The sequence below is a fragment of the Loxodonta africana genome, chromosome 13 (genome assembly GCF_030014295.1).
Source record: "Loxodonta africana isolate mLoxAfr1 chromosome 13, mLoxAfr1.hap2, whole genome shotgun sequence".
NCBI lineage: Eukaryota > Metazoa > Chordata > Mammalia > Proboscidea > Elephantidae > Loxodonta > Loxodonta africana.
In genome coordinates this window covers 50,694,291-50,709,850 of record NC_087354.1, presented here as the reverse complement: position 1 = coordinate 50,709,850, position 15,560 = coordinate 50,694,291, and the positions used below count along the sequence as shown (strand labels likewise).

The window sequence follows — 15,560 nt, the reverse complement described above, 5'->3', positions numbered from 1 at the left end:
CGAGTAGAATCAACTCCACAACAATGGGGAGGAAGGAGGAGAATACAAAATTTCACTGGAACAAGGCCACACCCATTCATTCATATTTCTATGGCTTCTCTTAACCACAGGAATACCTTGGTGGCGTAGCGGTTAAGAGCTACAGTGCTAACCAAAAAGTCAGCAGCTCAAATCCACCAGGTGCTCCTTGGAAACGCTACAGAGCAGTTCTATTCTGCCCTACAGGGTCGCTATGATTTGGAATCGACTCAACAGCAATGCGGTTTTTTTTTTTTTTTTTTGGTTTTCCCTCAACTATAACAGAATAGAATATCTGCAACACAGATCATATGGCTTACAAAGCCTAAAATATTTACTATCTGGCCTTTTGTTGACTTCTGCTACATAGCATTTAAAAGGAAAGGACTACCCACAGAATGGGAGAAAATATTTATAAGTCATGTATCTGATAAGGGTCTCCTATCCGAAACTTAAGATCCCTGTGTGGTACAAACAGTTCATGCTCGACTGCTAACCCAAAGGCTGGCAGTTCCAACCCACCCAGCAGCTTTGGGGAAGAAAGACCTGATGATCTGTTTCTACAGAGGTTACTTAAGTATTTTCAATCCCATGGAACAGTTCTGCTCTGTAACACATGGGGTTGCAATGGGTCAGAGATCAACTCGATGACAATGGGTTAAAAAAAAAAAAAATCCAGACTATGTAAAGGACTCATAATTCAACAATAAAAAGACAAATAGACTGTATAGTGGACAAAGTTACGGATACTTCTTAGACATAACCAAACATCTCAAAAGATTAGTTTTCTGGGTTTGAAGGCTTAGGACCACAGTCTTCATGGGACAACTTAGTTAACTGGCAAAAAATAGTTCATATAGTGTATGCTCTATATCCTAATGCAGTGAGTAGTGTCTGGTGTCCTAAAAGCTTGCAAGTAGCCATCTAAGGTACATCTATTGGTCTCTACTTGTCTGGAACAAAACAGAAAGAAGGAAACCAAAGACTCAGAGAAGAAAGTAGTCTATAGGACTAATAGCTTACATGAACCACAGCCTTATCTACCCTGAGACCAAAAGAACTAGATGGTACCTGGCTACCACTACCGACCATTCTGACCAGGGCCACAATAGATGGATCCTGATAGAACAGGAGAAAAATGTAGAACAGAACTCAAATTCTTAAAAAGTCCAAACTACTAGACCGGTTGAAATTAGAGGAGTCCCTGAGACTATCACCCTGAGATACTCTTTAAATCTTAAACTGAAATTATCCCTTGAGGTCACCTTTTACAGAAATAAGACTGGCTCATAAAATAAAGAATATCATCTGTAAGTAACGAGCTCCTTTAAAAAAATTCTCTATATGAGACCAAATAGTCAAAATTACAGCAAAGATAAGAAGGTAAGGGAGCAGGGAAACTGGAGTACAGGAAACGGTACAACCAGAACAGAGCGAATGAGAATGATGACATACTGTGAAAAATGTAAATACTGAATGACTTGTGTAAAAATTTTAAATGAGAACCTAATTTGCTGTGTAAACTTTCACCTTAAATACACACACACAAAAAGGCAAATAATCCAATTAAAAAATGGGCCAAGGATTTGAATAGACATTTCTCCAAAAAAAATATATGACTGGCCAATAAACAGTTGAAAAGATGCTAACATAATTAGTTACTGGAGAAATGCAAATCAAAGCCACAGTGAGATACCACTTCATACCCACTAGGATGGCTATAATAAAAAGTGTTAGGGAAGATGTGGAGAAACTGGGAACCTCATACATTGCTGGTGATGTTGTAAAATCGTGCAGCCACTGTAGAAAACAGTTTGGCATTCCTCAAAAAGTTAAACAGAGTTTACCATATGACCCAGCAAGTCTATGCCTAAGTATATACCCCAGAGAATTAAAAATACACGCCACGCAAAAACTTGCGCACAAATGTGCACAGCAGTATGATTCACAATAACAAGCAGAAAAAACCCAAATGTCCATCAACTGATGAATGTATAAACAATGGACTATTATTCAGCCATAAAAAGGAATGAAGTACTGATACATGCTACAACACGGGTGAACCTTGAAACCATTACACTAAACGGAAGAATAAAAACCCAAAGGGACAAATGTTCCATGATTCCACTTATATGAGGTATCTAGAACACGCAAATTCACAGAGCTAGAAATAGAGGTTATCAGGGTTTGAGGGGAAAGAGAATGGGGCATTACTGTTTAATGGGTACAGAGTTTCTGTTTGGGATGATGAAAAAGTTCTGGAAATAGATAGCGGTGACGTTACACAATGCTGTGAATATACTTAACACCACGGAACTGTGCGCTTAAAAATTATTAAAACGGAAAATTTTATGTTCTATATTTTACTACAATTAAAAAAAAGAAAAAAGCCAGGCACTAATGCCACATATTGCATAATTCCATTTACACAAAATGTCCACAGTAGACAATCCAATAGAGACAGAAAGTAAAATAATGTTTGCCATGGGCTGGGGGATAAAGGGTAGGGAGTGACTGCTAACAGGTATGGGTTTTCTTTTGGGGGTGATGAAAATATTCTGGAGTAGAATAGTGGTGACAGCTGTACAACTTGGTGAATATACTAAAAATCACTGAATTGTTCATTCTAAAAGAGTGAACTGCATGGTATGCGAGTATCTCAATAAAAAATTAAAAATAAATTTATAAAAGGAAAGGACTTGATATACATATCAACGTCTAGCTCTCAAAAATATTCCTGAGTTAATAAAAAAAAAAAGCAACAAACAAACAAAAAACCTGGGAACAATATGACACAATTTATGTTTTTTAAAAGTCATGTTCTATGAAAATAATCACAAAAACTACCTTTATCCATAATGTTTTACATTTTTTTTTTTAAAGAGGGATATATGCACATGTTGCCATGGATTGAATTGTGTCCCCAAAAACCATGTGTTGTAAATCCTAACCTCTATGCCTCTGGTTATAATCCCATTTGGGAATGGGTCGTCTTTGTTATGTTAATGAGGCAGTATTAGTGTATGGTGTATCTTGAGTCAATCTCTTTTGAGATATAAAAGAGAATGAACAAGCAAGCTAGGAAGCAGAGATGGGGAAGAGAGATGCTAAACCATATAAAGACTGTCCAGGAGCAGAAGTTCAAAAAGACAAGGACCTTCCTCCAGACCCGACAGAGAGAGAAAGCCTTCCCCTAGAGCTGGCAGCCTGAATTTTGACAACAGTAACTAAACATTAGATGAGAAGTTTAGGGGGCAGTAAGTTTGTGTTAATAGTGGTGAAATAATTTAGAAAAGGATATGGAGAAAGGTGGCACAACTTGAAGACTATAACCAATGTCACTGATTGTACATGTAGAAATTGTTGAATTGGTGTTTTGTTGTATACTTTCACTAAAAAAAAAAAAAAAGTAATTTTTTAAATGGTAATTTTCTTGGTTAAAATATATTTAATGAGACACTACCATCATGAACCAAATTTTGTTATTACATTATATCAAATTTGTTAGTAGTAAAATGTTTAGAAAGTTTTACCACCTTCATTTTATATTGTGACCCAAATTAATATTTGTTCAGACTGATTTTTGTCTTTCACCTTTTCCTAGGCAAAACCATGAAGAGAATCTCTAGTACTTCAGCTATAAAACAGAGCTACTTTAAGTCTTTCTGAAACTGTGAAAACATGCCGCATTTATAATATTTTTTTCATGTGGTGGCCAGTTAATATTAATGGTAAATGTGAAATTCTAACTAAGCCTCAGTGTTAGGATTAGAATACGGAGAATCCTCTACAGCTAATTATCACAAACTCAAAGTCCCGTCTAACAGGACCAATGACCTTCCCAGAACTGGATTGTATAGGAAGAGTGACATGGTGTGGTACAATTTAATTTACCCTTGAGTCATTACTATTAACCCTAACCCTGTACGCAATGAGTTACTTCATTCATTAAACACAGTATGTGTAATAGCATCTTTGCATTTCAGAGTCACTGACACTATGTACAAGTAGGACAACTGATTTCTTCCTCCTGTTAGTGTCTGTATCATTAAAAATTGTCAGACACTTCCTAAACTGAGGGCTTCTCCTCTGCTAGATACTCCAAGAGGACAATTACCTTAACATCTGAATGACTGACCTCCACAGCCATGAGATGCTCAACAGGTATTTGAAGAATATAGTAATAAACACAAGATAAACAAGGCTCAATTTTCCTACAGCCCAATGGCCACAAACATGGAAGCTCACAGAATCCGTATTTAAAATAAATACATGTAACCAAAAAAAAGAAGCAAAAATATTTTTCTTAAATTATCTCTTACACCACAATGCAAAGTATATCAATTCTGGGGATTTTTAGTATCTGGTGAACATAAGAGAAAATCACATAAGCCCAGAAAAAAAACAGCTCTGGTGTATATAATTTATACATTTCTATGAATTCATAGAAAAGGTAGGGGGAAATGAAGAACACTAGAGGAAACAATACTTACACACAAAGGTCTCTACATGTGTGCACAAGTCGCCACATTTAGGACAGCGCAGCTGGTTTCCACCTTTCCCAGAATTCCCAGAGCCTGATTTCTTACTGCTTCCATCACTTACTGATTTCTAATGTTTGTGAAAGAGAAAAAAAGGCTGTCAATTACTACTTTCAGGCAACCTTCTTATACATAACTTAAATGTAAACTATATAGTTTATAGTTAATCTTATAATTTTTATAATTTCTAGAATGGAATTATTCATATAATTAATATCTCCACTATCACTGGTGTCAAAAAATATATTACCACAAAAATCAAATCAGTTCTAGTAAACACATATTTATCTGTATGCCGTCTTCACATGGTACGTGCCAGCATGTATAATAAATAGCTTTCTTTCAATGACTCGATAAGAAAAAAGTTACTATAGATTAAAAAAAAAAAAAAAAAAATTCAATGAAATTGAACCAGGAGTTATTATCATGGCAGCTAAGGACTCAGCATTCTTGATTTAACTTTTCTTACCTTTAATACAGGGCTAATTTCACCTATTTTAGAGGGTCATTGTTAGGATTAAGAACAGATATTAAAGTACCTAGCATTTTGTCTAGATATAATATTAACTCAAATGTTAGTCAAATTTACATAATGAAAAGAAATCGATAGTAATTTACCGACCCAATACAACCACCAATCATCTACTTACTAGCTACAAAACAGCACAATATTAACAGCAGAAATCCAAGATTTTTAGGTACAGGATGAAGCAAGGCTGATGCTATCATGAGTTGTAAGAGTTATATGGACACAGGCACTGATGGCTATCCCTAACTCAATCCTACTAACTATGTGGATTATTTAATGAAGCTCCTTTACTACTCTGAGGTGTTAGAAATTTTAAATAACTGCTTACTAAGTGCAATGCTTGTAAAAGTATTTTATAGTTCAAACTGAAACACAAAATAAAATTACATAAAAGTTTTCAGATCATTTTATATATTTCATATTTCCTACAAAGAACATATATAAGCCAACAGAATGCAGAGTATTACTATTATATTTAATTACTTAAAGGAGGGAACCCAAATGTGTATACAGGTGCCAATAAAGATAAAACGATTACCTTATTTCCATCTCCAGAGCCATCTTTACTTATCCCATCTTTTGAGGCAAAGTAAGCTGGTGTTTCTGTAAAAGTTCTAAAAGGAGCGCTTCGCAGAATCTGAGCTTCAAAGGCCCCAAGCCTTCCTAAAACTGGTATGTGAATGCGACCACAAGAAAGACCTGAAAATTAAATGAAATCTATTAGTCTACACATCGACACAGACATGCCTCAATAAATCCCCTGGAAACAAAAATTCACTGAGCGTAAAGGAGTCTGAAAAAAGCTCTCATTTTCATAGCAGCCATACAGATTGGTAGAAGAAATAGTGACACTGTCAGAGGCAAGGCCCTCTCAATTACAGGCGGGTACAGAGCTCAGACAGACTCCAGCTGAATGAAGATGTTTCTCTCCAGGTGTGTCCTCTGGAAGTGAGGCAAGACCACCCAAATCCTAACAGCATGTGGCTCTTTCAAAGTCTGAGAGATAAGGAGTTCAAAATCTGCCTCATCCGTAGGGGTTAAAGGCCATTTATGCCCTATATTCTTGTTCGTCTTATAGTATTTCTACCAATGAGAATAAGTATCTGACAGTAATTCCTGCCTGTCTCTTTGGTTATGTGGGGGTAATACCTATAATCTGGAAAAAAACTTCAAATACTCTTTTAAAAGTTATGTGCTTGCTGTTCAAGGCAAATACACATTTTAATGAAATACTTTGATATCACTGAAAAAAAATATAAATAGGTATCATATTTAACCACCATCCTGCTTTCAAACATTTTTACCTTTTGTTGTATTTGACATTAACATTCTTAAAAGGAATATATGTTAATCACTGACCCATTTAAAGGTCAGCAAACTTTTTCTGTAAACAACCAGGTCAGTAAATATTGTCAACTTTGTGGCCATACGCTCTCAGCCCTAACTCCTCTTCTGTTGTAGCAAGAAAGCAACCACAGACACTATGTAAACAAGTGGGTGTGGCCACATTTGGCCCATGGGGTCATCATTTGCTGATTTTTCTCATGTAATTCTCATATCCAAAATAAATCCCAATATAACTTATGGACAATGGCAAGGCAAAACAGCCATACTGCATAGTATGGGATAGCATTTCCCCAACTGGTATTAATCTGTGTATCTCTAAAAGAGTGTTCCCTGCACAAGTAAGTTGAATGGTCCTAGGTTAAACACAATCCATAGATTTCAATACTGTAGAGCTACTCAGAATCTTGCATAAGCTAAGGTGCATTAACAGACTGCCAAGAAGGAAGTTTCTCAGCAGTTTTTAAGAATACTATTAGTCTCAGGGGAGACTAATCTACATCCTATTTTGAAGAGTAACCACTGGGGTCTTAAAAGCTTGCAAGTGGCCATCTAAGATACATCTATTGGTCCCATCCCGTCCCAGGCAACGAAAAATGAAGCAAACCAAAGACACAAGAACCACAGCCTCCGCCAGGCTGAGCCCAGAAGAACTAGATGGTACTTGGCTACCACCCACGGCTCTGACAAGGATCACAATAGAGGGTTCCGGACAGAACAGCAGAAAAATGTAGAACAAAATTCAAATTCACAAAAAAGCCCAGACTTACTGGTCTGAGACTGAAGAAACCCCCCCAGACTGGCCCCCAGACACTCTTTTAACTCAGGAATGAAGTCAATCCCAAAGTTCACCCTTCTGCCAAAGATTACACAGGTCTATAAAACAAACAACACCCGTAAGGAACGTCCTTCTTAGATCAATCAAGTCTACGAGGCTTCCCAAAAGCAAAGATGAGAAGGCAGGAAGGGACAGGAAAACTGGACAAAGCGAAATGGTGAACCCAGGGTGGAAAGGGGGACAGTGCTAAGGCATTGTGTGGACTGCAACCAATGTCACAAAACAATTTGTGTATAAATTTTTGAAGAAACTCATCTGCTCTGTAAACTTTCACCTAAAGCACCAAAAAAAAAAAAAAAAAAATGCTGTTAGGAGTTAATAAAATAAAAAAATAAAAAAAAGAGCAGTTAATGCTGAAGTAAATTTAAGGAACTGATTTTGTCTTCCTCATTTCATTCTAAGCAAAACTCCCAACTCAGACTCTAAATTTTTGTTTCTACACCTGGTAGGACCTTGATCAGATCACCCACATGTGTGCACATACACAATGTGTCCAAATGCAAAAACTAGTTTAAATGTTATGCCCTTCAAACAATTCTAAGACAAGTGCTTGGTTATATAACTGGTTTTATTAACTCCAATTTTCCAACAGTGTGCACTCTTAGAACTGGTTTCTTTAGTTATTCAGTTTGAGCCTCTTCACCTCTTCATTTACTCCCTAGGCTGTTGGATCCACTTGCACAAAGTACAAAAGCCAACCTGCCAAACTTCTCAGGAACCTGTAACACGTCCTTTTCCCAGGAAAGATACAAATAAGGTCTATCAAAATTTGTTACCTCTCAAAGGTTTATGACACCCCACCCCCTAGAACACAGACCGTAAACCTTGGCTTAACACTACTGAACGTGAAGATTAGTAAGAAAAAACTAAATTTGATGTTTTTCTTCTAAGTAATGTTTTCAAAAGGTATTTCAAATTTTCTTAAGTGTAATATTCCCGTTTATTATACTAAACGCGCCATTATTCTCTCAGGAGAATGAGATTTAAGCTAAATGTTGACGTTTTTCCAAGGCCATACTAAAATTTAAAGACTCCAAAAACCAAAGCCAAACCCAATGCCGTCGAATCGATTCCACCTCATAGTGACCCCAAAGGGCAGAGCAGAACTGCCCCATATGGTTTCCGAGGCTGAAATCTTTATGTAAATAGACTGCCACATCTTTCTCCCACAGAGTGGCTTTCCAGCCGACCTTTCGGTTAGCAGCTAAGTGCTTTAACCACTGCGCCACCAGGACTCCTTATTCAAAGACTACGATAGCAAACGAAACTCACTGCCGTCAAGTCGATTCCGACTCATAGCGACCCTATAGGACAGAGTAGAACTGCCCCATAGACTTTCCAGGGAGTGCCTGGTGAATTCAAACTCCCGACCTTTTTGATTAGCAGCTGAACTCTTAACCACTGTACAGACTAGGTAAAACTAAAAAGCAAGCCTAGAAGAAGTAATGAGAGGGTAAGAGCCATAGATGAAATCAAGAATGCTGAAAGTTAATGGTTGCTGAGGCTGGATTATGGGTATTTGGGGGCTCACTGTTCTATTTTGTGTGTTTGAAAATGTAAGTTAAAAAATGTAGGCCTAGTCTGGGGTCTTAAACACTAACAAGCAGCCATCTAAGATGCATCAATGAGTCTCAACCCACCTGGATCAAAGAAGAATGAAGAACACCAAGATCACAAGGTAATTATGAGCCCAAGAGACAGAAAGGGCTACATGAACTAGAGACTACATCATCCTGAGACCAGAAGAACAAGATGAAGCGCAGCCACAACCGATGATTGCCCTGACAGGGAACACAACAGAGAACCCCTGAGGGAGCAAAAGAACAGTGGGATGCAGACCCCATATTCTCACAAAAAGACCAGACTTCATGGTCTGACTGACACTAGAAGGACCCCAGCAGTCAGGGTCCCCAAACTTCCTGTTGGCCCAGGACAGGAGCCATTCCTGAAGCCAACTCGTCAGACATGGATTGGACTGGACAATGGGTTGGAGAGAGATGCTGATGAGGAGTAAGCTACTTGCACCATGTGGACACTTGGGAAAATGTTGGCATCTCCTGTCTGGAGGGGAGATGGGAGAGTAGAGGGGGTTAGAAACTGGAAAATGGTCACGAAAGGAGAGACTGGAAGGAGGGAGTGGGCTGACTCATTAGGGGGAGAGTAAATGGGAGTATGTAGTAAGGTGTATATAAGTTTATATGAGAGAGACTGACTTGATTTGTAAACTTTCACTTAAAGCACAATAAAAATTATTTTTTAAAAAATGTAGGGCTATGAAGGTAGCATAATTAATCTATGTAACAAGTATTAACTTTTTAACTGAACCATTTGATGCACTCCCAAAGAAAACTAAATACTGTATTATAACAACACTTTAAAAAAAAAAAAAACTAGTGTTTTAGGTGAGGCTATTTGTATCTGGATGTTTAGGGCAAAATTTAACCTTGAAGTACCACACATAGTGTATTATTTCCCATTTACGCTACAATAAAGAATGCAGTTTTAAAAGGTTTAACAATTTATAATATCTAATTTTTTTTTTTTAATGTCACCAGGAAGTGCTCAGCTTCTGGAAAGTCAGTCATTGAAAACCCTACAGAGCAGGGTTCTACTCTTACACACACAGGGTGGACAGGAGTTAGAGCTGACTCAGTATGGACAGCACAGTGGTGGTTCAGTAGTGAATTCTCACCTTCCATGCAGGAGACTCAGGTTCGTTCCCAGCAATGCACCTCATGCGCTGTCACTACCTGTCTGTCATGGAGGTTTGGATGTTGTTACAATGCTGGACAGGTTTCAGCAGAGCATTCAGACTAAAATGGACTAGGAAAAAAAGGCCTGGCAATCTACTTCTGAAAATTAGCCAATGAAAACCCTATGGATCACAATGGTCTGATCCACAGCTCATCTTGAGGATGGTGCAGGATCTAGCAGTACTTCATTCTGCTGAGCACAGGTTTACTGTGAGTCCTGGGGGCCAATTCAATAGCAGCTAACAACTAGCATCGAAGATATCTTGCCATACCAAAAGAATGCCATAACTACAAAACCAACCAAAACAACCGCTACCGTCAAGTCGATTCCGACTCATACTGACCATATCGGACAGAGTACAACTCCTCCATAGGGTTTCCAAGGGGCGGCTGGTGGATTCCAACTGCCAACCTTTTGGCTAGCAGCTATAGGGCTTAACCACTGCACCACCAGGCCTCCATTGGCTCTCAAACTTGAACATGCATCAGAATGACCTAGGGGCCTTGTTGAAACAGATTGCCAGCTCCTCCCTGATTCTGACTCAGGCCTGGGGTGGGATCTAAGAATGCATGTCCAACAAGTTCCCAGCTGGTGCTGATGCTATTCGTCTGGGGACCACAATTTTAAAACCACTGTACTGGGGGAGAGAGAAAAATAGTACTAAAAACAGAACCACCAGAATACAATTAAAGAGAATGCTGACACATTTTGAAAAAATTTAACTAACGTTACTGAACAATTTGAGCAGAAATTATCAAACAGGAACCTAATTTGCTGTGTAAAATTTCACCAAAAAAAAAAAAAAAACACTGTACCAAATAATTAAAATGACCATCCTCCAATAAATCTTATAAAATCTTTGTAGAAAATGTAAGGCACTGCCGCAAACTAATCAGGATTTTTTTTAAACCTTTATTGTGCCTTTGGCAGTATGGTATGGACCTCATCTCAGGATAATGTTTTTAAATGTATAAAATGTATAAAACAAAATACATAATGTAATAAAGGAAACCAATTATATTACTTACCAAAATATTTTAAAAAGTGTTTATTAACAAAATTAAATAAGATCTGACAGCAATTCTAATAACTACCATAATTTCACTAGTGAAAAGCATAAAAATATTTTGAGATATCAGCAACAACTGTAAAGTGATAAGAAAATACATGTAACCTCGGCTGGTGACAAGTTCAAAGATACTGCTAATACTACTGTGGTTTGTTGTTACATTCATAATTAAAGAAAATGCTATATTTCAGTTAGAAGTTAGTGAAAACACAGTTCACAGATCCTTTTGAATTCTATCCATGGACCCTTGGAGACCTGTGAACTCCAGGTAAGGAACCCCTAAAAGTCAAAATGAGAAGTATTTCATGTAAAGTATCATATCTCGCAGACTCCTTGGCAGCAGTGATAAAAGACAGGTAAAAGTTTAACTGATTACAAAACTTGTGCCACACAGGTAAAGCTTTCTGAGTTTCAAAGCAGCTGCTTTTAAAAAGAAAAATCTTTAATTTACATTTTAGAAATAAATTAGTGAAAGAACTAATGAGAAACTAAAAATTATTATTTACGGTGACAATATTTAAATGTACAACAACTGATGAAATGGCAAATCAAGTTAAATGTCTGGTTAAACATGTGACCTCTAACCTCTAAAACAAATTGAAAAAAAAAAATTTGAACAAAAACAAACAATGCTAGCAACTTGGTAGTTTTAGTGATTTTATTAATCCCAAATCTTTATTTTTTGTTTCATGAATTCTATATACTTCTTAATAAAGAAAAATAATATAATTCCTTTGATAGCTTTTCCCAAGTTTAAAAACATATGATGGGTTTTCACTAAGGCTATCTGCTGGTCTGAAGATGAATAAAAAAAATTTGGTTGAGAAATGGTTTACCTTGCAGAAATAAAAACGCTTTATCATCTGTTCACTTTGCCTTATTGAATTTGTATTGTACTTAACTACAAAAAAAAAAAAGAATTAAAATCTAGGTGAGAATTGTGAGGTAGACACATTATGGAACTATCATGAAATTATGGAAAATGACATGTCTGAGAACCTTCACCTCTTCACTTACACACTCATGAGGCGACACTCACTGAGTGAAAAAGGTCAGAAGGCAGTCAGAAATCAAGTAGGCTACAGGAGATCCCACAATTCCTCTAATTAAATTCAGATCCTGTATTGTCACTAAGAATTTTTAAAATGGAATTAAGAATTTCTGAATGCCCTCATTTAGAATACCAGTTGACCTATCTCTACATAGCCAAAACATATTTTTAAAAAACATTAAAATTAAAAAACACTAGCAATTTGGGTGGGAAAAAAGTTTCTTTAAATTTGTACTTTACTAAAATTCAAAGAAAATAGTGAGAGAAAGGAGCCCTGGTGACGCAGTGGTTAAGAACTTGGCTGCTAACCAAAAGGTCAGTAGTTCAGATTCATCAGCAGCTCCTTGGAAGCACTATGGGGCAGTTCTACTCTGTCCTATACGGTCACTATGAGTCAGAATCGAGTTGATGGCAATGGGTTTGGTTTTTCGGTTTGGTGAGGGAAAACACATTTGATTGGACAGACATAGCCCACTAGAAAAACAAAAAAGATCAGGATCTAGTATAATTTACCAAATATTTATTTTCTAACTACCATGTAAAATGTAAAGTCTAACAACAAGTCCAGGGAAATAAAGAACAGCTCTGTATTTCAGAAGAGCTCTGAAATCTCTCCTTCTATTCTTGCTTCATTTCATAGGCAATCCCCCCACAATTTCTTCTTTAGACTATTCTGATGAAATTCTTAACTTGACTGTTTTAAAGTAGCCAAACTTTAGCCCTGACTTTTCTTTACCCACACCCCCCTTCCTCTTTCCAGGAATCTTAAATAAAAAGAGCCCTTCTGGCTTTTTTTTTTTTAAAGTCCTTACAAAAAATATTTTCATATTTTTGTACATTCATGCATAATGTTTCTACTATGAGAAATAAACATTTTACAAAATTAAGGTTTTGTTCTGTTGTACAAAGCGTTGCTATAAGTCGGAACTGACTTGACAGCGCCTAACAACAACATTTGTGAAAGTCTTAAAGGAACGTGAAAACCACTTGCCATTTCATTGTTACATACAAATATTAAATTCTACAAATAGATTGGGTGCTGTCATATTTGAAGCTTAATTTTGGCCTTTATGGTGAAAATAATGGCTCTGTATTGGGGTTTTATTTCTGAAAGCCTCTGCAAATTTACATTAATAGATATACAAGTAAATAATTTTTAAATAAGCCATTCATTTGTGTTGATTTACCTAATGATAAAAAAAAAAAAAGTTGCCCTCCAGCTGACTCCACTCAGGGTAACCCCAAATATGTCAGAGTAGAACAGTGCTCCACAGGGTTTTCAATGGCTGATTTTCTGCAACATGGCCAGGCCTTTCTTCTGAGGCACCTGTGGGTAGACTCCAACCTCCAACCCCTCGGTTAGCAGCCAAGCAGGTTAACCATTTGCACCATCCAGGGACTCCTACCTAATAAGGAACCAAAAAAACCAAACCTGTTGCCCTAGAGTTGATTCCAACTCATAGCAACCCTACAGGACAGAGTAGAACAGCCCCATAGGGTTTCCAAGGAACTGCTGGCTGTTGGTTAGGAGCCAACCTCTTAACCATGCACCACCAGGGCTCCCAATAATGACAGATATATTTTATTTTTTAAAGAAAACAATGAAAAGAAAAATATAACTACACATCTCCTACAATTCAGTTTTCAGGAACTCTTGGCTAAAATGTATCAAGAACATTCTCAAAGAAGCCTTCCCAGGCTAAAGAGAGCACACACATACTTTAGCCATCCCTAGAAAAGATCACTGTCTACCCCACTAGATTTAAACTTGAGGGTGAGAAGTGTTTACCACTTTACCTCCAGACCAAAACAGTACCTGGCACATAGTTGGCCCTCAACAAATATTTGTTAAATAAATGAATTAAAAATCTGCCGCTTTCAAGTGTCTGCAAATCAAATTCCTGGAACAGGAACATCTACGTGCTGAGGTTTAACAATGTCTTAGAATTAATTCACTACCTTATATGTATCATTTTACAAAATGCTTCTGCACACCTAATCTCAGTCCCCCTGTTAGAAAATATATTCAGTAAACGGTAAGGATCTTATAATCAACCTAAAAATTAGTAAAAAGGGGCTTTTTAAAATTTATCCAAGTGTCATAAACTGCTAAGTCCAAAAAAGACGAATTTGTCTAGAAGTTACTGATTATAACAGGATCTAGCCTCCTAGTCTGATATTCATAGATTTGGAGAAGGGAAAAATGGTTTCTTTTCCGGGATCACTTGGCTGGGTTTCACAACTCCAGATGAGCATAAAAGAAAGGTAAACAAGCGCCACCCTTAAGAAACTAGAAACTATCCCGACTGTCAAGTTGGGGAAGCCGGAAAACTGCTGATAGACGTAATTTCTAAAAGAACTCCTGCGGGATTTCCCGTCTCCCTGGCCGCTTTCCTGCCGCGCTCGAGGTTTTCTCGGGGTCAGGAGCCCGAGGCGCCGGTGAATATTGTGAGCTCTGTTTATGTCCTGGTGTCGATGGCCGCACAATGACAGTGACACCAAGATCCGAGCGTAGTCTCAGTCCGGGACGGCCGGCTCGGCGCCCCGCGATCCCCGGGGAACCCCAACAGTGACAGCCCTTGGCCCGAGCCTTTTCCGGAGCCCCCGAGGGGAAGCCGACCAGGTTCCGGAAGAGGAGCCGCAGCTGGGCAGGCGATGGTCCCAGAGATGCTCTGACCCGGGTCTGGGGACACTTTTTAATGAAATGAACATTTTGTGCTCTTTCAGAGTTTCCGCGAACTGGCCGCACTTCGGCCCCTAAGTTAGGCGGCCTTAGGGCGCGCGGGCGGGGGAGCACAAGGCGTTTACTTCGAATTTGGGAAACGGCTGCTCCAGAGGTTGGCAGAACCCCATCCACGGGGAGAGTCGGTGTCGTCAGGCAAAACGGCGCGCATTCCCTCACACCCCTGTGCCCTCCCAGAGGTCCCCACCCATCAACCGGCCAGTTCCCCCAGCGCCGAGTGCTCCGGCAAGGAACTACTTCGTTACCTCTCTGCGCGGAGGCGAGCGAGGAGGTGATGAGCCTCGCAGCAACTGCGCCGCAACTACAAGCGCCGCAGCCGGACATCTCCGCGGGGCCTAGACCGGGGCTTCGCCCCCTGCTGCCCTCTGGTCTCAGTGGCCCGACGCCTACTCGCAGGTCGTGCTGACTTGGTTCCGGACTCTCCCGGCGGGCCTAGGCACAGTGTGGAGTTCACCCGCCCAGCGGCTGGGCCGTTGTGCTCTTCGTGCCCCACCGCCGCCTACTTACCGGAGTAGACACCTAACTCTCTCCCTCTCCCTCCTACCCCCATCCCCCGTCCACCGGGCCCCGGGAGCGTGCGCGCGCCTGCGTTCTAGGCCCGGGAGGGGGCGTGAGTATGCGCTGCGCTTGCGTGCTTGAGACAACAACGTGAGGCGAGGGGAAGGGGGCGGTG

General features: G+C 39.0%; 1 protein-coding gene across 2 annotated transcripts in view; it reads right to left on the bottom strand.

Annotated features, from left to right (window-relative positions):
* Positions 1–15,238, bottom strand: part of CLPX (caseinolytic mitochondrial matrix peptidase chaperone subunit X) — a 43,662-nt gene extending 28,424 nt beyond the window's left edge. For both annotated transcript variants that reach the window (XM_010598043.3, XM_003418366.4), the window contains exons 1-3: positions 15,133–15,238; positions 5,627–5,787; positions 4,512–4,629 (exon numbers count right to left, since the gene is read on the bottom strand). In XM_010598043.3, the coding sequence (XP_010596345.1) occupies positions 4,512–4,629; positions 5,627–5,787; positions 15,133–15,211 (358 nt within the window). In that variant the 5' untranslated portion in view covers positions 15,212–15,238. The remainder of the gene's footprint in view (positions 1–4,511; positions 4,630–5,626; positions 5,788–15,132) is intronic.
* Positions 15,239–15,560: the final 322 nt, after the last annotated feature.